Below are 27,489 nucleotides of genomic sequence, written 5' to 3' on the forward strand. Positions count from 1 at the left end.
AACCTGTAAATGACAAGAGTATTACATATCAGACAAAAGTAGTACAGTTATAAAAATAGATGTGAATTTACTTGTTTAGAAAATGGAACGTTTAGTATTAAAAACATCATGGTCATACAGAGTTTTCCATGTAAGGAAAATGTATGACGTAGGTACATTAAAGCAACTACAAAATTTATATGTCAGGGAAATAATGTAATGAATTATTGTAAACAAATAGAGCTTAAATACTGCTATATAGGTACAGATAAGGATTAGACTAAAAATTCCAGTGCTGTGTTACTTTTGATAAAGGAATTGAAATATGCTTCAAGTAATTGAAATGTAAACATTTTAAATTAATGGCAGACTTTTATTGCTTTTCAAGATAATGTTTTTTGCTAACTTAGATTTTATTTCCAAGTTTGAGACAACATAAATAGCTTGTAGTTTTAAAAAGTGCTGATATACTTCTGTGGTAAAAGTGTTTTTTTCTATTGCCAGATCAGAAAATAGAACTTCTTCTTGGACACCTGAATCAAAGACCAGTAGAAAGCGTTTGCTAAAATCTGAAAAAGAAAAGAAAATTTCAGAAGAATGGTATGTAGTCAATTTGATGCTAAAATATTAAATAATTGAGAGATTGCTAAATGTCCAAGACAAATATTTTTCAAGATTTTAAGAATACCTATATTACTTTTTAAGAAACCATCCATCTGATTAATTTAGTTTCTTAAAAGGGAATTCACGTTTATTTTAGTATGCTATAATTCAAATAAGCATGTATATATGTGTGTGCATATCTAAATATGATCTAGATATTTGTTTTGCCTTTATTTAATCTTTTAATAGGGGCTTTAAGGATATTTCTACTGCTCAACAAATGTTGAAGAGGGCACAGAAAATGAAATCAAAGAAACTAAAGAAAAATTTAGGTGAGTAGTTAATGCTCTTTGAATAATAACTATGTATGCAAAATTGAAGATAATTCTTTAAAATATATTTTATAAATTATGTTTAATAAGAACAGTAATCAATTCCAGATGTATATGTGAAAGATAATTACAATGAAAAAAAGCTTAAAAACTAAGAGAAAATTATGCTATACCATTGAATGATTTATACTTTTAAACACTATTTTTACTTTTTTTGCCTCTTTCTTATATACTTCACAATTGATTATTCTATCTATTTTGTACTAAGAATTATAAGTTGTTTTTAACTGGTTCATGTTGTGAAATGTTGATTCTAAAGAGTTTCTGCTTCACTGCTTATTCTTTTGTGTTCTTTTAAATTGATTGATTTTTCAATAAGTTATATAAATGTATCAGTTACATGGATTTTAGTTATGAAGACATCACAATGTGAAATATTGGAAAAGCACTGTTTATATATTTTGTGATTTTATAGGACTTGTGAAATGTTCAAAAATTTTTTTTATTTATCCCACCATGAGGCTAGCCTTTAAATCATTTGTCTTTCTTTGGACACCTCTAATCATTTTAGTATAATTAATGTGGAGTCAGAGGAAAAAATAGGTTATTATAATATTTCTTATTAAAACTATTTAAAATTTTTGAATATAGCTTTGTATTTATTTATAACTGTAAATATGTACTCATATATATAAGAACATGGTTATTTATACTGGTTTTGGGTTTCTTTTGTACATTACTTACTTTTAAAGTTCTTATTGTTAATAAAAAGTTTCCATAAAAGACCTGTTACTCCTGAGCAGTGCAATAATCTATCCTTTTCCTGTAGATCTAGCTTATGTAATCATATGAAGAAGTATTTTATAAAATTATTTTTATCTTTGTATATTAATCATATTTAAATTTTTTCAGTAGAATTTTAAGAACCACATAAAATATAAAATTTTTAATCAAGTAAATATTGCAAAAGTGCTTTTGATTTTCAAGGAATAATTGATATTTATTGACACATCACTTAGTAGCCATTGATAAATTACTGGTGATTAATTTTTATATACAGAAGTGTTCAACTTGCATATCTTATTGTAATATTAGTGATATCATAATTTTTCACTTTTTTTGTAATAACTGATTTTTATTAAGTAGTAAAATTTTTCAGATTTAAAACATTGACATTTCAAGCATTTTTAAAGAAAATGTAAACACTGTGCTTTGTAATTTGTACCTCCTGCACTGTCATTTTGTAAACTCCTATTAAGTTCATCAGGGTTCTCTGAACTGAATGCTATTTGATGGTTACCCATTGAAATAATAACTCCAAACTCTTAATGATAGTGAGACTCTATTTCAGTTCTAGAAATATAGAATCTAGTAGTATAAATCAGATGGTTTGATAAACTCTGTTATTGCTCTGATATATGTTTCTACCCATCTTCAGCAGTATCAAAAACATTCTTTAAACACCTGTTTTGAGAATAATAAAAATTTGGGCAAGTTCAAGTATCAGAGGTGGTTTAATAATTGGCTCAGCCAATATTCAACAAATAATTACAACATCGTTGTATTAAAACAATTTTGCTAGGCCTACTTTTAAAGGTATTTGTAGTGTTTGCAATAAATAGCTTTTAGTATGGAAAGCAGAGGAAAAGCTTAGCTTGTCAGAATTTCCATATGATTCTGTCTCTGGGAAATATATAGGTCTTTCTTGCTAACTCTTGTAATTGAGGGTTTTGGGGGATTGATATCATTTTTGATAGAGCAGCATAGCAAGTGTTTTAGTAAAGGATTCAGTAACGAATATATGCTATTACATAAAAATTATTCCTTGAATGGCCATGACCAGATATAATTATCAGGCAAAAATTAAGCCTATTTATTTTTATCAGTCACAAGGGGGCATGGCAGGGTAACAAATGAAAGAGGATAACCAACTTAATGACTACATCTTTAAATTAACAATTTGGGTTAGGTTAAAATCCTAAATGGCACTTGTGTAATATTTATGGGGATTATTATTCTAATAATGTGATTATAATCTAAATTGCATTATTACTGTGTAAGATTTTGTTTTTCTATGTATCACTTTTGTTTTGCTTTTTTAATCAAGATATTAGATTAATGAAACATAACATTTTGTCTTTAAAACATGAATGCTGCAATGTAAAATTTAGTGATAAGTTTTATATTCTTACTTTTTTCATTCCATTCTTTTTCACAAGAGATATACAGATTAGAAACATTAAAGGGAAGATTCAAGGTGAAAAAGAAAATCTGAGAGATCTTTTCTCTTTATCACATTTTGTATATCTTCTGCTCAGTTGATGATGTAGCACTTATGGCATTTTTTTTATCTGTGAGTGAATCATTTAAGATTCTGTGCCTTAGGTTTTCTTCTTATAGAATAAAAAATGTTTAGTACTTTCTCAAGTTTTATAATTCAGTTGATCTGTGTGATACACTATTAACTTGCATCTGTCTCAGATAATGACCATAATTTAAAATTTTTACTCACTAATGAGCTAAAACAATGTTTTAAATATTTAAATTTGGTTAAACACTGAAAGATTTACTAGTAATTTTAAAATATACCTGGAGATTTATTTCTTAACATAGGCAACTCACCAACTTGAAATTTTTAAACCACCAGAGGGCAACATCGTCTATAAAACTGCTGTGATCTAGCTCTATGGGGGTGGGGGAGCATGGCAGGAGGGATAACAGAGAATAGGAACTATTAATTAATATAATAAATTATGTCCTACAATCTAACAAAATAGTAATCCTCAAGGAAATGGGGCACATTTGCATGAAGTATGGTGGGTTTAATTCAAATTTCTGCCACAGAAAACCTTAGAGCAAGTTGCTCAGTAGCAAGCACTTCATATTTCCTGTTTGTAGTGTGTACATATTTTTATCAGTTAAGGGATATGAGTAGATAATATTTTATTTATTTAAGATTACAAGGAAAATACAGCAAAAAGCAGAGGGTCAATGAATTTAAGAAAATTGAATGTAATGGAATCTGTTGTAGAGTGAGGGAGGAATACTTATGAGGAAGTTCATTAATGAAGCAAAAAACTGAGGAAAGATATGTAATGGCAGCTATTAGAGGGGACTCAGTATTGATGACTTCTATTGGTATAAGTGAGGGCATCTGATTAAAAGAGGACGAGGGTGAAGAGGGAGGAGGAGAGTGGAGAGGGAAGAGTAGGAGCTGATTGGAAACTGCGGGGTAAAATCTAAAATTGTGAGGAGTTGTCATTATTTACAGGTTATGTTTGGGTTATGGTAGTTGTTTTTCCTAGCAAGTAATTGCTTTTAACCTCTTGACTGGCATAAGCTTGAACCAATAATGACTGGTCTTGGTTATCTGTATTGAAATTTAACAGATATCCAGGGACATTTAGAATTAAGTCCTGCAGTGAAGAAGATCCTTTGTAAGGTGAGAGTTACTGGTTTATTGAAAACATGCAGGGTCAATAATCTAACAGTATTGAATGTAACTGGTAACAAGACTGAGATGAGGTGGATGCGGAAAGGGAGTGAATGTTTGGTTTTGACGTGGAGCATTCCTCAGAGTTCTCAGAGAGAATGGACTCTGAGTATAAGAATTTTGGTAGAGAGTAGCTAATAAGAGGTTTAAGGGCTAGGAACATAGAACAAAGACATAACATGGCTTTTCTGCCAGGAATTAAGCCAGCATTAAGAAAGGCTAATTTTTTATGTAAAGTAAGCAATTCATGGGCTATAGCAAAGCAATCAGGTTGCAGAATGATAATAAATGTAACTAAGGAATGTTAAGGGGGAGAGACCAACAGGGAAAAGTATAGACAAAACGCCACCAAAAGGAAGTTTATTCAAGATGCATTTTGTTTACCACATTCATTTTCAGAAAGATTTTACAAGAATTTTGATCAAATGTTACTGTGTTGTGCTCTCAACAACAAATAATGAAACTTATTTGAATAGTAAGATCCTTGAGGGCTGAAACACACTTGATATTTCAGACTTACTACCATGCCTGGCACCTGGTAGATATTCAATAAATGTCAATTGACTCAAAAAAACTAGATAGAAATCACTAAAACTAGATAAAAGTCACATATTTTACAGTATGTGTGGACATTTTGGTCGTTTAAATACAGGCTTATATTTGGGGAAATTTAAATGAGTAAATAGTACTTCTTATAAGATGATGAAATATTGCTAGTTACTCAAGCTTATTTTACAGCACTGCTATACTTGTCACCCGCAGAAAATAGGCAATAATAACCAGATTTGTATGTAAGAAGAAAATACTAAAATCAAAGAGTGAGATAAGTTAGAATTATAGAATTTAAACAGGGATTGACTATACAAGGATTAAATATTATTGTGGATATTCTAATGCTTAACTAAAATTATATTATTTAAATGAAATTCTAAACTGTTAAGTATAGAGACACATGCATGATAGGGACATGGTTACTTACCTAGAGGTTTCTTGAAACATTTTTTGAACATCTATTTAATACCTATTTTCCCAACACTGGGAAAGTCATTGCTGAGGGATACAAAGATTATTTTTTAAAAGTGACATAAACCTGCTGTTGATCATTACAGAGGAGTAGACTTAAGTGTACAAAACTGACTTTATAATGAATAAAAATGTGTCACAAATTATACTGTTTACAATTAACCTTAACCCTTGGCTTTTTAAAAAATACTGAGTTGTGTTTTGATTTATTTATTCATTTTTTTATTTAGGTAAGAATACTGTCTTAATACCAATTACTTCCAGGAACTATCAAAAATCAAGTGATTTTTTTTCCCGATGTAAAGTACTGTTTCCTGCTTCTTATAATTATCCCTTTGCAATTTGAATTAATTCAAGATTTTATCAATCTGTGCTGATGCAATCATATGTTTTAAAACAAAATGATATTGATTATGTAGCACTCTTTATTACTTTTGGGAAATAAACGTATTTTAAGTAAATTGAGCTTGGTAACCTTTCTAAATATTTTAAACATATTAAATTATTTGACCTTGAGAATAGTATGAAGAAAGTATGATTGTTATCCCTATTTTACATATTAAGAAATCAAGTTATATAAAGATAATTATTTCACCAAGGAAATGCCAAAGCACTTAAAAAATATCCATAGCTTCTGTTCAGTGCACTGTGTTGAATGAAATGGAGCCAATTATGATTCTATCCATTTTTATATATTCCAGTAAATTTTATAAAAAATGTAAGTTTTTTAAAGAATATAAACCGGAAATATTTTATTGTTTATGTCATAATTATGTCTATTAGCTGTTATTTGTTGAGAACCTACACGAATATGGGCATGGGACTTGATGCTTTACACACATGATCTCATTAATTTTTATAGTAGCACTAATACTTCAAAGACAATATTATTTCTATTGGACAGAGGAAGAGGCAGAAGGTGAGAACAGTTTTTCTAGTTGTATGACTCTAGTAGTAAAAGTTGAAACTGGGATCTTACCCAGGTCTGTTGAATTGTGATGTTGTTGTTAGAAAATACATAGATCAAATGAAAAGACAAGAAGAGCAAGAGAGTAGAGAGATGGTTATAAGATAATAAACAGGTTGTAAGCCCATAGTAATGTCTGTCTTCATTGACTAACGGTTCTTTGACATGCCATTTTTCTTGTAAATGACTTAATTGATATAAGATACTTATTTTATGAAATATCTATACACTGATTTTTATCATTCTACTGATAAGTCATAGTGAATGCATAAGAAACATTTAACTACTATAGCACCTGAGATTACACATAGTAATATTTATGAGATGTAACTAAATATTGTCAAACATTTTCCCTAATCTTGAGAAATACAACCATGGCAAAACTTGCAAATCATACTTAGTAAAGATATATTATTAATAGAAGACTAATGGAAATTGTCAGGTTGCTGCTCATGCTGGAGAATAGCTATGTAAATTCTATTTATTTTGCTTCTCTAATTTGGATTTAAAAAATTCTACTTTAGCATTTAATTAAAATACATAATTTGGTATTTGCAACATTAAAAATCTTGTTTTTAAATTTAATATATATGATCTACATTCTCTATCTTTTTTGTAAAATTAATAGATCTTGAATATTCTTGGCTTTAAGTATATGGATAAAATTTATACATCATTGTTATCTGAAAATACATTAGGGCAAATGTATTTTAGGTGTTAAATTGATGAAATAACCTTTTACTATCTGTTTCTTATCCCATTAGTTGTTTTGCTTCCATCTTTTATATTCCAGTTCCCCATAGTTTAGATGGAAAAGAGGTAGAGTATTTCAGTTTGTTTAAGTATTGGCAATGTATTTAATTCAATAACCAAAAATATGTACATGGTTGGCAACCTTTCCATGTTATGAAGCTTAATATCACATCATCATCAATTTCATAGAGCCTTATAGAGCGGATATTACTTTTTTACTACCACCATATAGGAAATATATGGCCATTTAGAGAAGGAATTAACAAAAGGTAAACATTGTTCCTTTCTTGTTCAATTTGTCTAGATTCCACTGTGCGTCTAGCCTTATTCAAAAACAGTGAAAATAAAGTGTCTGTTTCAAAATCACCAAAGAAGGCACAGCCCAAAAGAGATGGTTACTTTGAAGGTATGGCTTAATAACAGATACATAGAGAGGTTAAAAAGGTAAATAAAGATTAAAAAAGTATGAAATGTACTTGAATAACTCAAAAAGTGGTTCTTACAGCTGAAGTGCTGATTTAGTGTGCTGAAATGTTATATAGTAATTGAAAATTTGTAACAACGTTTACATAAATTTTATTTTTTTATTTGTATGTAAAAGCTTTATAATGCTATATCATCAGCGACATTAATGTTATTTAAATGTTACAGTGGTAAATATATTAGCTTTTATCAGCGGAAGTGATCACACCTTGAAATATTCTATTTACTGCCAGTTTACACAATTATATTGCCCTGTAAATTATACTCTGGAATTTAAAATATTTTACAATATTTGAAGTTTGCCCAACTCACTGTTGTGTGAAGGATTTGAAAATCTAGGTGGTGATAGTTCTGATTATATCTCTGATTTCAACATTCGGAAGAATTAGGAACTTAAATTATTTAACAGAAATATTTAAATGCACTAAAGCAGCAAACATGATACAAAACTTCATGCAGCAAGCATGACTTAAAACATGTCTTCTGCTTTCCTTTTAATATCAATTTTTTTACTAAAAATTTACACAAAATATTTTAGTATAAAATATTTAAAAATTTTTATTCTAGTATAATATTTTTTATATAATTTAACCTATACTTTGAATAGTAATTTTAATAGAAAAAAGGAATCATATTTTAATGAAAAGGACCTATGAACATTTTCAATATTTTTGTCTTCTATAAGATTTAAATAAATCTTAAAATTTAGGCATCTTCATAGCACAATTGAAAATGGAAACATTTTGATTTTCATTTTTGTTTTGTAATGTCTCAAATTAAAGAAAAGTTTGGTAATCACCAAATGTATACTATCTTAGAAACGCCTACTGAAGTATGTAGGGGTAGAAACCATGGAGTCTAGAATTTTCCTTAAAGTAGATAGCAATGAAAACATACATAGAAAGATAAGTAAAGCAACTATGGGAAATTATTGAAATTGTTGGACCAATAGATGATGATAGTATATAGAGGTTTGCTTTACATTCTTCTTTTATATTAAATATTTTCCATAGTAAAACATTAAAAAATTTTAGTGCCCATTAACAGTGTCAAAACATACTATTGTTTCAACAAATGTTTATGGTTTAATATCATAAAATATTTTTCCAATTTAAAATAAGGCTTGGGTTTTAATCAGAGAGTATTTCCTTGTTTGTCTTAACTTTACCATTTCACTGTCTTTTAAAAAAAATCTAGAAATTCTGCTGAAATCACTAACAACTCTACAGATATTGTTTGTTAAATAGGAATGTTGTTACTTTAGAATAAAGAACTGCCTAGGCAGAGAGATAAGCAGGGTGTTTTTTGTCCTTTAACATGTATCTCAGACTCATAAAAGAGAAATCTACCGTAATAGGTTCTATTGCATTCGTTTTTCTTCTATTAAATGTGAAGATACATTATCATCTAGAATAGTATAATATGTGTATGTATGATATTTTTGTTGAATTGTGTACTGGCATAAAATATGCTGGGAATAGTTCAAAGTAGTCATAAAGACAAAGTGGCTTATAGAATATAGAACATTTCCACATAAGCTTTATGATGTGATGTTCTGTGATTTCATTTTCTTTCTCCCATATGAATTATGTTTGGTTTACTTTTTTTATTGGAACCAAATAAAGTATATTTGGCATTTCATAATTTCACTGAATGAGTTTTATGTATGTACCAGATTTTCTAATGTACTATTGGTTTTTATTGTTTGTTTGTTTGTTTGTTTAGGAATAGGCTTGACAAAAACAGTTTTACATAGAATATTTTTTTTTTAACAGTTAACATGTTTATTTGTGTTCCTTTTTTTAGGGGGAAAAGAGTGAGTAAAAGTGAGGCAAAATAAATTGTTCATTGCTAGCCAAGTTGAACCCCATGTTGTACAAATATTTATGGATTAATATTTTGATAGAATTAAAATATATTGTATAACATGGGATTCAACTTGGCCAGCAATAAACAAATGATTTTGTTCACTCTGGAATTACTCACCTCAGAGGCTCACAGATATTTTCTGATGCCATGGAGTGCAGCTTCCAAAGAAATATTCCAACTAACTACTCCTACCACCCAATAAAGGGTGCCTCCTTAACCGATTCTTTAGACATACAACTCATATTATGAAATGCACCCCTTTTAAAAGTACAAGGAAGCAAACTCTACTATATTTACAGTTACATAACCATCACCAAATCTAAGTTTAGAACATTTGAAGATCTTTTATTCCTTAAGAAAAAAAAAGAACAAATAAAATTAGTAGTTGGGCATCTGATGCCTCCCCAGAAAAGTGAGAAAGATCAAAAGTAAATTTTGCTGTAGGTTCATATTGAATGATTCCATGTGGAACAGTATCTCAGCACAATGGTATGCCACACTGTCTTATAATTTCCTGATTTTGTTGAAATTGGAAAGTACTTTAGAATTGCTTGACTATTGCTTTCTAAATTCCACGTTGATTTTAGTAATATTGCATAAATTTTTTTAAAAAACAATATTGCTTTCTATCTCCACTCTGCAATGTTGACTATAAGGCGTTTCCATGATTCTTATACATTTGATTATTATTGTGGCTTTTTCTAAACATACCTAGCAAAAACATAAGTAATAAGAAAGGATGGTAGATATATCTCTGTTGGTCTATGATTAAAAATATGCTTACATTTGAGGGATAGTTGATATTAAATATCAAATTATATTAAACAATATAATGTAAAATATTATACCATTTTAAGAGTCCATGTTTTACAAAATATCCTTCTATTTTTCCATATTCATAAAATCTTGACCACTTTTATTAGGCTACAAGATTTAGATCTTTAACCTACAAGTCAGAGGAGCCTTTGACCACACCTGTCCCCAGAGTTACCTCATATATGTCCCATGTGCCAGATATTAGCCCGTTCTTCCTATGAGACAAGACTGAGAGCATGAACTCTTTGTATATTTAACGTTGGCCTATTTTATTTATTTGTTTGTTTACATTTATTTTGAATCAGATGCCTGTCTTTGTTTACCTTTGTTATCACCTGTAATACCTCCTTGGGTTTCATTATCCTGTCTTGTTTTAGAACTTGAAACAATTTCTTGAAGTTATTGCCTTGAAGATCTCCAGCCAAGTTTCTCTTTTTCTGTTTTAATTATTTAGTTTGGAGCTCTGACATCATTTATATTCATCACTGGCATAAGAGCAAGCATAGCCTAATGGACATTAGTGTAGACTCTGGAGTTAGTCCAACATAGTTTGAATCTTGACTTTATTGTTAATTAGCTGTGTGACCTTTGGGAAGTTATTTAACTTCTCTGTTTATCTTTATTTTTCATCTATAAAATTGGAAGCTAACAGTACTTAGGTATGGGGAGTATTGTGAGGATTAAATGAGATTTTTTCTTGTGAGAAGCTTGAAACACACAATATAAGTACATAGTAAGTGCTCAAAATGTAATCATTAGCAACAGTCATTTTAAAAGTATGGCATTCCTTTTCGTTCTTGTTTACAATTAGTTATCTTTATTTGATTTATTATTAAGTACTCTGCTAAGAGTTTTATATTCTCTGATTCGATGCTTTCAGAAACTTTGAGAAAGGTATTATAACTGTCAACATTTTATAGATGATAAATGTGTAGTATTGAGAGATTAATAAGTAATTTGACCAAGGTTCCTACACAGAAAGCAAGTGGCTGAAGGCAAATGGTAATAATTTGTTTGACAAATAAAGGTAGCAAATCAAAACAAAATACAAATGATAGAGAATGAAGATTATCATATAAGTCTGAAATTTATACAATTAAAATTAATATACTTAGGAAAAAAGTAAAGAATAATTATTAAAATAAGATAAAATTCCGAGAAACCCATAATCAATTTTGGTTTTTATTCCTGTCTCATAGTTGCATCAATATAATTTAGGATGTCATTTAATGTCAACATGGTAGTAAATATTTAATTTGTGACCTATAGTTAACTGCTACCTTAGATAATATTATTTATATTATTATGATAATCTACTATTATTAAATATCAAATCTATTCGATTCTTAGTAAAGAGTGACCATTTTAAAAATAATTCAACTTTTATTTTAGATTCAGAGGTAACATGGGCAGTTTGTTACATGAGTATGCTGTGCAACACTGAAGTTTGAGCTACAACTGATCCCATCACTCAGGCAATGAGCATAGTAACAAATAGGTAGTTTTCCAGCCTTGGTTTCCTCCCTCTCTTCCCACTCTAGGAGTTCCTGGAGTCTATTGTTTCCATCTTTGTGTCAGTGTGTACCCAGTGTTTAGCTACCACTTGTGAGAACATACGATATTTGTTTATCTGTTCCTGCATTAATTGGGTTAAGATAATGGCCTCCGTGTTACTGGAAAGGACATGATTTCATACATTGCATGGCTCCATAGTATTCCATGGTGTATATATACAACATTTTCTTTATCTGATCCACTGTTAATGGGCACCTAGGTTGATTCCATGTCCTTGCTATTGTGACTAGTGCTGCAATGTACATACGAGTGCATGTCTTTTTGGTAGAATGATATATTTTCCTTTGGGTATATACCCAATAATAGGATTGCTGTGTCGAATGATAGTTCTGTTTTCAGTTCTTTGAGAAATCTCTGACATTTTGAATCACGTTTTCAGATATATGAGAACCTCCCGCACACAGCCTATATTTTTGCTTCATTATTCCTATTTTTATTTATACATAAGTCACTTGCCTGCCCTCATTTACTGAAACTTCCAAATTTGCTACTTCTAAAGTCAAGGCCAAATTCAGACTTCTGGCTTTGGTCAGGGAAGGAAGTTAAGCAAGTCAGAAATAAAATTTAGTCTGGCCCAACAACCTTCTCAGGAATGCCTGTTTATTCTTAGCTCCTCCATTTCCTGGGACAATTATACGTGATTTTCAAGTCAGATTTTCTTAATTCCCACTCTGTTGCTGTCATCATTAACATACTTCCTATTTGTTCTTTTATAAAACAGAATATATACAGGTAACTCATGGTTTTTTAAACATATATTCAAATATCTTTGTGTTAAATGTTTAAATATTAAAGGTATTAAGAAACCTATACCATCTATAATTTTTATCCAGAGCATTTCTTTTGTAATGCTTTTTACTTTATGATTATAAGCATTTTATCCTCCTGCCTTCTTCTTTTTAATGCCAGTTTAGAGAACAGAATATATTGTGTAGATTGTTTTAAAGTAGCTCTTGCAATTCCCTAGCTGTATGTAGTACTTGCTAATATTGCCAATGACTATGTATTAAGAGCTGGCAGAATAAATGCCAAGGGCATATGCAGGCAACAAAATACCTGAAGGCAGCCCCTTAAGAAGAGATGCTCCTAATTTTATTCCACTGAGCAAGATTCAACCGTTAGTCAAAATTATTATGGATACAGATTTATAAAATGTGATATATCATTATGTCAGTCTCCAACACTATATTTTGAATTACTGTTTTCCTACTAAATTTTGAGCTCTGTGTTTCCCTTTAATACTCCTGTCCCTTAGCACAGTCCCTAATACATAATAAACATTTTGCGTTATAAATGTTTTTTGCATTATAAATATTATAAATGCATAATAAATGTTTTTTGGTGAATAAATGAAAATACAAAGGGCCTGACATTAAAGAGTATTAAATATAGATGCAGTTGCAAGATGCTTATATAATGTTTTTGATGTGCTGTTTCCTTTGCCAAATTAGACTCATAGTCCTGTGCAACCGAGAAAAATCTCTTCACTTGACCAATTTGTATTATCTCAGGTGCTTAATCTTTTAGGAAGACTTTTCTTATTCTAGTTTAGAACACCACTTACTGTGTTTCTATGATATCCCTTATGAACTTTTATATGCCATATGTTTTATTAGTCAGGGTTCTTTAGAGGGACAGAACTAATGGAATAGATGTATATATAAAGGGAATTTATCAAGGAGTATTGACACACACAGTCACAAGGTCAAGCCCCGCAACAGGCAGTCTGCAAGCTGAGGAGCAAGGAAGCCAATCCGAATCTTCAGAATTCAAAAGTAGGGAAGCTGAAAGTACAGTCTGCACTCTGTGGCTGAAGTCCAAAGTGCCTCTGGCAAACAACTGGTGTAAGTCCAAGAGTCCAAAAGCTGAAGGGCTTGGAGCCTGATGTTCGAGGACAGGAAGCATCAAGCATGGGAGAAAGATAAAAGCTGGAAGACCCAGCAAGTCTCTCATCCATCTCCTCTGCTTGCTTTATTCACGCCAAGCTGGCAGCTGATTAGATGGTGCCCACCCAGATTGAGGGTGGGTCTGCCTTTTCCAGTTTACTGAATCAAATGTTAATCTCCTTTGGTGGCACCCTCACAGACACATCCAGGTACAATGCTTTGCATTCTTATATCCAATCAAATTGACAGTTAATATTAACCATCACAAGTCCACCCCTTGTCAACTTGAACCCGTACACATCTCCTGAAATCATACATAATCATCAAATAAAGACAATAATAAGGTCATAATAATGTCTAACATAATACAGCTACCCTTCATACAACAGGAAGCACACTAATCCTTAACCTAAATGCTACTAAATAAAGTTAACAACACTTAAATGATGGTATGAAGTCAATAAATTTTTTGTCACATGATAAAGGAAAAGGAAAGGAAATAAAGATATTTTCTTAGTACAAGTGTATACATGCACAACATGTTCTTAACAAAACAAGGGGAAAATACTCATGACAATCACAGTCCTCAGTTTCACCACTGGTCACATGATCATAGCTGGTATTGATGACTACCTTCTTCTACTACCCATTCTGTATTCCCTTTGCCTTCAGCAAACACCTCAGCATGTCATGGTTTTTTACCTGGTGGAGCGACACAAATCTTCATTCCTGAAGGGTCTATGTCATTTGTAGTCCTTCCTGGAGTGGGTTATTGTAGTTTCCTATTGACCTTAATCACAGGGCATGGTAATGCTAAGAGGTGCTGTAAGATAGCTCCCGTGGGCCGGGTGCGGTGGCTCACGCCTGTAATCCCAGCACTTTGGGAGGCCGAGGCGGGTGGATTACAAGGTCAAGAGATCGAGACCATTCTGGTCAACATGGTAAAACCCCGTCTCTACTATAAATACAAAAAATTAGCTGGGCATGGTGGTGTGTACCTGTAATCCCAGCTACTCAGGAGGCTGAGGCAGGAGAATTGCCTGAACCCAGGAGGCGGAGGTTGCGATGAGCCGAGATCATGCCATTGCACTCCAGCCGGGGTAACAAGAGTGAAACTCCGTATCAAAAAAAAAAAAAAAAGATAGCTCCCGTGTTTCACACATACACTTCCATACCTCCATTATGAATTAGTAGACTTCATCTTGATAAGCTGGGCTGATCACCCCACCTGGGTTCCTGAGCCAAAGCTTCACAGAGAAAGTAGGGAAGAATAGTAACTTTGGTGAAGTCCATGGCATCCCTTTTTTATCTGTGCTGTCCCTTGCCCCTTGTAAGATCCGGTACCCACCTACCTGCCTCATAGGACACTTTCTGTATTCTGAAATAGCTAGAAATTCTCTCCAAGTCTTAGAGAATTATTACAATGTCTTGAAAAGTTTGTCACCCCCAAGAATATTACTCTTGCATCTAGCCTAAGCTACATGAAATAATGAAGTAATAATGGATTTAGACTGAGAAAGTTATGCGTTAAATCTTGCATAGACACTCACTAGCTATATACTCCATGTCCTGGTTTTCTCAATTGCGAAATCAAAATACTAGCCTTTCTTCGATGTTTTGAAAATTAAATGAGAATCTAAGGGCTTCTGGATAAAAATGATGTAGCTGAAAACTTCCCTAAAATATCTGTGTTGGTAATTTCTGAGATAAAGATGAGCAAATTTGGGAATACTAGGAAGGGACAACAGCAATAGAACTTTTTAGGTTAGAAAAGAAATATGTGAGTAATAATGAGAAAGCAAAGCTTAAACCAGCAATGGGAAAATATGAGAACTGTCTCAGTGTCAAAGGTTCAGGAATTGTTGGTATTAGGCCCTCTTGATATGAGATGAAGCGGATAGTAAAATAAATATATTTATCTTACCTCAACAAAATTTTTAACAATTCCATAATTCTGTAAATTCTTTAAATTTAACATTAACATTAATTCTGTAAATAGAGTCTCTGTATTTGAGAATACCAGGCTTATTTGAGGTTCTTGGTATTTTGTTAAAACAAAGAGTAACTGTAGGAATACACAGAAAATGTTAAGGCCCTAGGCCAATCTTCTACTTAGTTTCCAGAATCCTGATATATGTGTTCTAGTGAGCTTATGCTCCCATAAGAAAATACTGTAGTCTGAGTGCCTTAAACAAGAGAAATTTATTTCTCACATATCTGAAAACTGGGAGATCCAACATCAAGGTTCTAGCTAATTGAGTTCCTGATGAGGGCTCTTGTCCTGGATTGTAGACAGCCACCTGCTTGCATGTCCTTACATGACCTTTCCTTGGTGTATGCGTGTGCACTCAGAAAAAGAGAGACTACACATACACTCTCTCTGTCTCATAAACCACCCCCCCACAAACACACACGCAGAAGTCTTTCTTTTCTTCTTCTTATAGTACCAGTAATCCCATCATGAGGGCTCTGCCCTCATGACCTAATTTAACCCTAATTACCTCCTTAAAGACCCCATTACAAATACCATCACACTGGGGTTAGGGTCTCAACATATGAGATTCGGGGGTACACAAATATTTAGACCATAGCCCCATGCCTTTAGCCTCCAGGCAAGAGATTAGAAGAGTCTTTCTGGAGATTCTTATCAGTGCAAGGGAAAACATCTAAACATTGATATCAGGTGTTTCAATATAGGACTCGGGTAAGCCACCTTTAGGTGAAGCTCTCAGACAGTAGGTTTTGCCCATTTATGCAGTTTCCTATTAACTTTAGAAACCCCCGCTCTAAAAGATAAGTACACTAGATCATTTAAAGAAACTAAAGAAAACATATAACATGAAAATTAGAGGAAAAAAGTAACAAACATAATGATAAACTTGAAAGAAAGCTACCAGATGAAAAACATCTTCAAGAATACCATAAATATTTTCATAGATATAAGGAAAGGGTATGTCCATGAAATGAGAATGAGATGCTATGATATGAAAGAGGGAGATCAGAAAGCCAAAAATATCTCTTTGAAAGTAAAAACATGATAGCAGAAATAATAAAAATAAAACCTCAGCAGAAGATATTGTTAAGTCTCTCAGAAACCAGAGCAAAAATACAAAATGCTAGAACACATAAAAGAAAATATAAATAGAGACTTAGTTCAGGACGTCCAACATTTGATAAATGATCAGAGATCCAGGATGGGTGCAGTGGCTCACGCCTGCAATCCCAGCACTTTGGGAGGCCACGGAGGGCAGATCACCTGAGGCCAAGAGTTCTAGAGCAGGCTAGCCAACATGGCGAAACCTCATCTGTACTAAAAATACAAAAATAAAAATAGATAAAAAAGATTAGCTGGGTGTGGTGGTGTGTGCCTCTAGTCCCAGCTACTTGGGAGGCTGAGGCAGGAGAATCGCTTGAACCTGGGAGGTAGAAGCTGCAGTGAGCCAAGATCGTGCCACTGCACTCCAGCCTGGATGACAGAGCAAGACTACATCTCAAAAAATAAAAAGAAAAAAGAAAGATTAGAGATGCAGAAACAGAATAGCAGCAATGTCAACAACAAACAGAGGGAAAAAATTATCAAAGAAATAATTCCAAAAAACTTTCTCAAACTAAAGGACCATTTTCCAGATCAACAGGCCCACTGGATATAAGGAAAATGAGTGAAAATAAACCAATCTTTTTGGCATATGTTTGAAAAATGTCATAAAACCAAGAACAAAGAAAACCTCAAAGTCCTCCAGAAGGAAGACCAAATCACTTGGAATAGATAAATTAATTTCCCAACAGTAGCCCTGGAACCTAGAAAACAATGGACACTATATTCAACATTCTTAGAAAAAGTTATTTCCAACCTAAAATTATATAAACAGGGAAACTATGAATAAAATTTAAGAATACAAAAGCATGCCAACTCTTAATTTATTTCTCTTGCAAACTTGCTCAGAAAGCTACTGAGGAAACTGCTCCACTGAAGTGGTAAACCAATAAAAACTAATGCATGAGATCCAGCAAGAGAAAGGAGCAAAGGAATTTCATGATGATAGTCAAAAGAAATCTCAAGATGACAGATCACTCAGGCTTAGAAAATAAACGTTCCATGATGACAGAGAACACCATAAGCAGTATCCTGAACAGGGAGAAAAAGAGTATATTAGCTATCAATACATTCAAGCGTATCAGATCAATTCTAAAGTAAATATTAAAGAGTGCTCTTCAGGCAGAAGAAAAAGTCTTTCCAACAAAATCTTGGAAGTTTAGGAAGTAATAAAGAGCAAAAAAGTGTTACTATGTGGTTAAATCTAAATAATCATTGGCTTGGTCCAGGGGTTTTAATGATAATAAGAATTTTGGATGGGTCTATAATATTTATAGTCATGGTAACAAGAACATTATACTTTGGGTTTTTTAAACTGTGCATCAAATTACTTATGCCTAAAATAATTTGGGGTTGGTTTCTTTGTTTTGTTTTGAATGAGTCTTACATTTCTTTCTATTTTTTCTATCTATACAGCAGTGGTGGAAAAAAATCATATTCACTAAGTTGGAATTATATAAGACTGAGGTTTGACTGGAGTCCAAACCTATGTGATTTGGTTAAGCTACTTAACCTTTCTATACTTGATTTTCCTCATCAATTAATTGGAACAAACAATATACACCACATACAGTCATTGAGTAAATCGTATAAAAATATGTAAAAGCTACAGAAATGAGTTCACTTTTAGAATGTGTTAACTAAGATTTAATTCCTTATCATCCCTATTTATTCTACCAGTGCATGTTGATAATTTCTACTTTGAGTTTGGCATTGTGGAAAAAGATGAGGGTACAGTGATCAATGACATAAACACAAACATTGTGTAATAGAGTTCACTATCTAGAAGCAGGAGCCCAGGGGGCAACATAAGTACTCAATATAAGTGTATAACACAACTAAGTAAAGCTCTGTGGAGGGAAGCCCCTTATGAATCTAGCCCAGAGACATGAGGGAAGAAGTCACACTTGGGCTGAGTTTGAAGGCTGAGTAAAAATAACTAGGCAAGGCAGGAGGTTGTGTAGAATGACTGCTTCAGACTAAAGCATGGTCCTATTGAAAGACTTTGAAGACAGGGTTAGCCAGGGCCATTCAAGGAACTGAAAGAAAATCGATATGGTCAGAGAGGAAAGAGTGAGATGAAGCTGTAGAAATTAGTAAGGGACAGAGCAATTTTAGTCTGTTCTCTTTAATCCATATTGATTTGACTTTCTATATTCCAAGGACAACAGCCACTGTAGGATTGGAAGCAAAAGATAAAATGGTCAGATTTGTTTTCTAGGTAATAATTATGGAACATATGGTATAAAGGATTAATAGGAAGGAAACAAGAGTGAACATATGATATGAAGGATTAATAGGCAGGAAACAAGAGTAAACATAATACCAGTCAAAAGATCATGGCAGTGGTTTATCATAGAGTTGGTAACTTAGACCAGGGAGATCATAATAAATATGAAGTTGTAGGTGGAAGAAGAGGAAGGAAATCATGGTTACCAAGTATGAGTATGTTCAACTTACATCTCACCTATGGAATGACAAGAGTCATTGTGAGGTGAGGAGTGAGATAACTGCTTAACCTAGTAAGCAGTGCTCATTATGTGACAGCAATTATTATTTTTATTTCCATTATCATTCCAAATTTTTCTATAACTGTCTTTCCTTCACTCTTAGCAATTGGTGTCCCATTTCCTTTTTATGGCTAAAATTTTCATCTTTCTTTAGATGTTATCTTACCTGATCCCATGATGATATTCCATGGTGATCCCATATTTAGTTATCTCCTCTCATTTGTTTCTTAAGGTTTTGTCTCCAGAATCCACCTTAGTTTCTTAAAATAAATATGTAGACAACCGTACTACTGCCATTGAAAATATTATACCACCTCCTCCTCAAACCACTATCCCATTCATCTGTCTTTTGTCCTTGCCTACCTTCTTGGGCAGTCTAATCAGTGTCTTTATCCTTCACCTTCAGTTATTCTGCACTTTTTATTTTTTCAAAACTCACTTTTGAGCTTTCATTTTCTTTCACTGTCCTTGAAATAGGAGGTACAAGTAAAAACCAGTTTCTACTTCAGAAGATAAGCCTCGTAAGAGAGACGTAATAGATAAACTGAAATTTATCAGCTGATGTACAGTCCTCTTAATGAAGTTATTCATGGTGTATATTTTACTCAGATTACATTCATTATAGTAATCAGTGTTAACCTCACAGTTACTAAATTCAGAAACCTCTTTTCTATCCTCATCCTACTCATCTTTTTCAGTATTTCACTCGTCATTCTCCCTATAATTTATCTTAATCTCTTACATCTTTTCTTCCACTCTCTCTTGGTTCTTCTATTTACCTGAGACTTCTTTTTAATTATCTTCTCCACCTATTCCTGTTCTTTAAATATAAATATTCTATACACTTTTGTTGGTATCTGACCTTATGCTCTACTCAATGCACATTTACTTACTTATCCAGCAAATGCTTAGTGTGTCAGACATTATATTAGGCTCTAGGGATACAAAGAAGAATATAGGGTTACAAAAATGAGTAATATATAGTCTCTGTCTTTACAAAAAACAAAACAAAACAGCCTCTGAGTCCAGTTGAGAAACCTTAGGTAAATAGGCAAAACAAAATATAGTAGGAGTATAAAACACACCTATTCTCATGGCACAATGGAAAGATTAAGATGCAATACCTAATTCTATTATGTAACCTGTGGTTACAGGCAACAGCAATCAAATATCTACCTTTATCCTTCTTATTTTGATTTTTTTCTAGATACTTCAGTCCTCGTAGGTCTGTCATAAAGTATATTCATTTCACTCTGCCTACCTGTTTGATAATTTTTTCCTTTATTTGTTAATAGTATCATTAGCCACTTACTCAATTTAGAAAAATCAGAATCATTCTTAATTCTGTTCTCTCTCATTCTCTCTCATTCCCTAAATACAAATACTACCTCCACATATCGCACTGACTTCAGTGTCTCTTGCCTTGAAATATTGTAATAGTCTGTTTTGTAGTATTCACACATCTCTCAGTCTTGCAAATGCTATCATCTACTTCTTTACTGCAATGTCTTTTCAAACCATAACACTGCTTATAGCACACTCCTGTTGAATATTATGCAATGCTTTTCTATTTCCCCTAGGATGAATTCCAGTCTTTCATATACAATGCCCTTCACTTACTGTTCCTAGTCTACTTTTCTACCATCACCTTGTAACGTTCCTCCCATCTCCTGAAATATCCCCTAATTATGCTAAACTATTTCAGTATATCCCCAACTATGATAAATTGTGTTCTTTCTAAAACGTCCTACTCTTCAAACTTTTATGCTATTTCCTTTATCTGAAATGGCCCTCCTCACCTTTGCATCTGAGACTTGCACTTATCCTTCACAATTCAGATAAATATCATTTCATCTACAAATCATTTTTAATACACCAAGCCTCGCACAGGTTTTTGTCCATGTCTCTGTAATATTGTCCGTGACTATGTTTTTATCTATTTCCTTCAAACTGTTAATCTTTTTAACGTCAGGGATCCAATCTTAATCATATTTCTGTTTCCTGCCATCCTCAGAACATAGTAACCATATTAGATTCATCTATACTAGGCACTCAATAAGTGTTTGTTGAATTAATAAACATTTCTGACTTTAAAAAAGTCTTTGGATTCTCAGAAACACTCTTCCTGCCAATTGCTATTACTCAAAGTCAGATACTGGCCTATTCCCAACTTAAACTTACAACTCATTCAGTGTTCACATTCAAGCTATGAGTTCCACTGTCTCAACCACCTCAGAGATCTATTTAGCACATTTTGGAATTTATTTAATTATTTCCTACTGAAGCTCAACCAACTGTGAAGTTGTGGATGCTGATAAACTTAATCATTTTATAAAGGTTGTGCCTCATTTTAAGGTTTCATAGCTTCTGAAACATTTTTCTGAAAGAATAGAAAGGGGTATTCTACTAACATCCATATATGTTTTTATGTTTCTTAAGAAACTAAATAATTAATATTTTTCCATGAAAATTTTATAGTACTTTAATAGAATTGAGGGATCCTACATGTTTTATCTAAAGCTTCAATATCTTTTGCAAGATGTATCAAGTTCATTATTTTAATTTAAAAAAATAGTTCAACCTAATAGTTAGGAGAATGGGCTATGGAGCCAGACAATGTAGGTTTAAATTTCAACTCTGCCTCTTGCTAGGGGTATGACTTTAATCACACCCATACATTTCTTTGTCCGTTTCCTCATTTTTGAAATTGGCATAATGAGATAAAATAATGCATAACTCACAGATTAAGTAAATGAATTAGTACATTTAAAATGCTGAAAACAGTACCTAATGCACACAAGTTCAATGAATGTATTGAACTTAGCTATTGCTATTATCAGCAACAGTAGCTATTTGCAACAAAATTTGTTAAAATTTAGAATTTGATTATAGTAACTGGATACATTTTGAAATATTACATTTTAAAATATGGTGGGTGTTTGTGTGTGTGTTGGGGAAATTTATTCTTCTGCTTAGTCAATCAGTTTTCAATGGAAAAAATTTTCTTGGTAATGGTAAATGCAAATACTTGATAGCTAAGATGTAGATTCTGGTAAATGATCTATTTTACTCTAAATTTTAGACAAATTTGATAAGCAGGTTTAATCCACGTGTCTCAAGGTGATGTCAATCAATCAATCAGTCACACTTCTGGCATTAACCTACCACCTCCAGTATATATACTATCCCGTGTCATTTCTTTTCCTCACCCTGTATAAGGTCTTGAACTTAGGTAGCCCATTGAAGCATGAATTAAAGAAGAAACCGATATCTTTAAACATTCCAGTAATAAATCTAATTATAAAAATTAACTTAGTTTTTATCCCTCACTTAAAGATAAAATATTTTGATTCAGATATTGATATATGCTTTATAAAGATAAAATTTATATTGCAGTATATTTTTCATGAAGAATAGAAAAAATTAACCCTTCTAGGATTGCTGACCTGGAAGAGTGAATATATTTTCTATAATTCTTATGATTCTAGGATATATAATTTTTTAAATAATTTTGAGCTATTTACCAATATTACAGGGAAATAAAATTATCTTTTGTAATTTGCCAAAACATATCCTATGGTTCTTTGTACCAATGACCTTAAATTGTATATGAGATTTTTCTATTTAAAGAGAAATGATTATATCAAATACTATTCGTACATTAGTGAAGTGGGTTATTTTTATAAATAACATTTAGATTTAATTTTAAACAATTAAAACTTATGTACCATAGAGTCAACATTTTATCATCACCCAAATGCTAAACTCAGTGTCAGTTTCTCAGAATTGCCACTTTTGAATAACACTTACATTCCGATGGACTTATCTGTGTTTGTGTTAGTTTATACATTTAAGCTACTGTCCTATCTCATTGTGAGGAATCTGTACATGCACATATATACATATTTCCATCTGATGAAATGAATACCTATTCTTGGTAGGAAAAGTTAAATTGGAATTTATACCTTTTCCTTTAAATTGCTTGCCTTTTTATCAGATTTTGTATTGAAACCAAGATTCTGCATTAAAATATCTCTTTTTTATGTATTTTTCTATGATTAGAAGAAATATATTATTAAAATATATTAGTGAGTAAGCATTTCTATTGTTATATGTGTCAGTAATTTATATACTTGAAGTATTTTAATGTTTAAAATATTTAAACATAACTCAAATATTTATAATTAAAATCCCATTGCAACTGGAACTTTAGGTTCTAAACTATTTGAATATGTTCCCAAAAAATCATTGAAAATATTCCCCTTTTTTTCCCATTTCTTCAAAGAGGGGAAACAGTTCCTGTTTTAAAAAATATTAATAGTCTTATTCAAAAAAGTCATCTAATCATCTCAGTTTGAAATAGTTTGAGGACATAAAAACACCTGATTTATTTCTCTACAATTCATCTCACCCAAGATAAGAAAAAAATGTTGAAGAAATAGAAACAATGACAGGGGTTGGTAGATTAGAAGGAAAATATATTCTTTTATATGTTTGTATTTGACTATTAACTGAAATTGTGTGTGCCAAGATTTAGGTTAGTTGAAAAACCCTACAAACTGGGCTTATGGAAACAGAAACTAAGCCTTCTAACATTTTGTTTTTTAATACACCACGAGAATGCATTTCCCCAAAAGTGTAAGATCCCTATCTTGAGATGTGATGAAATGTTTTTAAAAATTCTATAGTAAAGGAGAAACATCTTTCTTGAAATTCTAAATTATGTAGCTAATGTGAGCTCACACAATAGAGGCCTGCACATTGAAATATTTTCTCATTTTTAAGGGAATTAATGGCTCTCCACCAGCCCTTTAACATGTAAAATGAGTAGGTTACTTGTGTCCAGTACATCCAAAAAAGAGCCAGGATAAAATAAACATAAGGGGTTGGATATCTTGGAAAAAATCTGTCATGGGTTTGGGTTAATCATCTCCAGAAGAAATTCAACTTGATGCCTGAAATGTAAGACTTCTTGGAGAAAGCAGAAAGGCCCGAGGCAGTGTTGATCTGAAGGAGTGCTCTCCATGGGTCAGAGCTGCTCTGCTGGCAGAGTGCAAACCCAGTTCACAACCGCGGCCTCTGAAAAGTTGTAAAAGACTGCAGGGGCCTTCCAGTGCACGCACTCCAGCTTTGGTTACATAGTTTTAATGGCCTAGTTTCTTATTATAAAATAAAACTTAAAAATAAAATCTGTGCCTAATTTTCCAACCTTCTGTCCATCAATGACAGGATGCCTTCCTTCAACATTTGTAGAATAAAATAATTTCTTAAGTTTTAGGGATCCTATAGAAAAGTATTTGTAAAGATAGCACACTTTTATTTGATGCAGTTTTCATAATGTCCTATTCGTAGGCTTCTGAGCTTTGGAAAGTGAATTATTTAAGCAGTACTTTGGATTAATTTTCTTCGATCACTTTTCATACATTACTGAAGTGTTTTCTCCAGTGATAGATTTCTCTTTGTCTAAAACCCTTGACACTACATGCCTGGTAGACTGAAAAAAAAATTATCATTTTAATTTTCAATAATGATGGTGAACTCCAGTGAAACCGATCTTACGCTATCTAGCTCAACTCAAATATTTACTCATTTTGCCCCAAATTCTCCTTAATTTTTTTATTTCCATCATATCTAGACTCTAGTCACTTGATAAAACAAAGTAAATATAAAAATATAAAAAGAAACTCTCATGGGCTTGGGTTAATCATTATTAGTACAGGAATAATTATTTGATTTTATCCCGTCTGAAAGTTAAATGTGCTGCTAAATTGCCATAAGTTTTCAATCTACTTTAGAAGAAAAATGGCATAAAGAGAGAATTTTTAGTTTCCTTTGCTTCTGTATATAATTTTATTGCACCCAACTGCCAAGGGAGTTAAACTCAGGTAAGTTGTTAATTAAAATACCTGTGCATGTCTTAAAGATGATTACTTTTTATAGACATGTAAGATTGTTTGTTTATACTGTTTTACAGTCTGTTTATATTCCACGTAGACTTTTGTTAAAATTACACATAGGCATAACCTGACTAGTCCTAGTAGAGAAACTTCAAACTTTAAACAGCATAGAAGTCAATCATTTTCAATGAATAGAATTCTAAGTGCTGAAGCATTTCAAATCCTTTTTCATTTGACCACTTGGTGACCTGATAACTATTTCCTGTCCCTAAATAAGGTTGTGACCCAGGTCTTAGAGTGCAAAACTCAGATAATTTTAGAAACAAGTCAAATACCATAGAATTGAAGAAGTAGAAGACAGTTGGAAATTCTTTCTTTGAAAGTAGAATAAGTATCTAAAATATGTAAAAATCTTGAAATGTTTTAGCTTTTATTTATTCATCATATTTGAAACTATCAAATCATTGATTTTTTTCACTAGATGTCTCTAAAAGATTAAGTTGCAGTGCAGTTCCTCATTTACATTCCTCTATGGTAACTGAGATTATAAAACAAATAAGTAAATACATCACTTGTAATAATAGTACTATTTGAGTAACTCACCAGTGTAGTTTGAAAACAAGTGATGTTAAAAATATACATAAAACTTACACATATGAATGTGTATGTGTCTGTACGTGAGTGTAATAATCTAACCTTTATTAATATTTATAACTATAGCAAGTTGAAAATCATTAAAGAGCAATAACTAAAAAAGACCTGTCCATTTTCAGACAATATGGCAGGAATATTTCTAGCCACCTATTTGAGCTGTTAAAATGCCTTTGGCAATTGGATTAGGAGAAGGAAGACTTTTACAAGTGCATTTTGCTGATCTGAAAATGTAATTGACTATAATTTGTTTTGATAATTTTTTTGCTTTTTTATAAGTTGGATGTGAAATATAATGTTATGAAATGTTAATTATTTTAATGAGGTCAAGAAGTATTTCCTTAAAATAGCAGTTTTAATGTTTAACATACGTTTGATACTTTTTTCTCCTTGTACAGTTAATAAGCCATGGATTAAAAATATACAAGAACTAAACTTAAAAATATGATTTTAAAAAGTAAATATTAAGAAAAGCCTCTGAAATTGACACTTAGCCTGAGCCGTTTAAACTATGCTGAGATTTACACTTTTCATAAGGATCATATGGTTCATCAAACAAAAGAAACTCTCAGTGTTGATCTCATGCATTCTAAAGAATGATTATAAACTAAGCAACTAAAAACTATAGGGTTGACTAAACAATGAGAAAGTATTATCTTAGATACTGTTTCAGAATGTGATATGCCATATTACTCATAAGGATTACACATTTTTATTGATAATATGCTAATTATATTCTCAGAAAGATAGAATTTTCACTCTTCTTCAGTTGAATGTTGAACTATTTCCAAATCTACTCTTACAATTTTATAATTTGTTTTACGGTGTGTTTCATAGGAAATTATATCATGGAAATGTATATGTATATGTGTTTAATTTAAATATTAAAGGTAAGGATTTTCAAAAGTAAAATACAAATAAATATAAAATAAAGCATTAAACTCTTGATTTTCTTACTTCTTAGATTTTATCTGGGCAAAAGGAGAGCCCTTAGAATATATTCTAAGAGTGATTTGTGAAAATATATACAGAGATAAAATTTGTAACAAAATAATAATTTTAAAGTTTAAATATTTAAATTACAGCAATAAAAATTATAGCATAACTAGGGATGTTTTAAACATTTATTATTAAATTAATAGCATAGAATTAAAGCATGAATAAAGTTAAATTGTCAAGTGTGATTTGAGATTTCTGGCAACGTGGTGGTAATGATTCAAAAACTTCAAATTATTGTTAAAGTATGAGCTAATATTGTGCGATATCTGTCACATATGAACATAAATACAATTTTACTCCCCATACATTTAATTTTTGTTCTTTGATTTAAATGAATGTTTCTGCTACTTGTTTAGAAACACATCTTTTGCTACACATTACTACTATTTATAAGTATTGTATGTTTTATCAAAAATTACTTTTTTGAATTTAATTGCTTATATATAAGGTGCATGCTATGATATGTAAATAAGTAATTGATAGAATTTGAAATTGTTTAATTTGAATATAAAACTGTTTTCCCTGTTTAAGTATAATGCACTTTATATTTAATATTATG

At 31.7% G+C, this 27,489-nt stretch overlaps 1 protein-coding gene across 10 annotated transcripts in view; it reads left to right on the plus strand.

The window, feature by feature from the left end:
- Positions 1-27,489, plus strand: part of LRRIQ1 (leucine rich repeats and IQ motif containing 1) — a 208,868-nt gene that overhangs the window by 114,887 nt on the left and 66,492 nt on the right. For 8 of the 10 annotated variants that reach the window (XM_035257158.3, XM_035257159.3, XM_078338073.1 and 5 more), the window contains 3 exons: positions 484-579; positions 832-914; positions 7,455-7,556. In XM_035257158.3, the coding sequence (XP_035113049.3) occupies positions 484-579; positions 832-914; positions 7,455-7,556 (281 nt within the window). Of the gene's footprint in view, positions 1-483; positions 580-831; positions 915-4,303; positions 4,357-7,454; positions 15,047-27,489 lie in introns of those variants that run through there. The other 2 variants (XR_004728920.3, XM_035257165.3) reach the window with 2 other exon arrangements.

Source organism: Callithrix jacchus, chromosome 9, assembly GCF_049354715.1.
Source record: "Callithrix jacchus isolate 240 chromosome 9, calJac240_pri, whole genome shotgun sequence".
Lineage (NCBI taxonomy): Eukaryota > Metazoa > Chordata > Mammalia > Primates > Cebidae > Callithrix > Callithrix jacchus.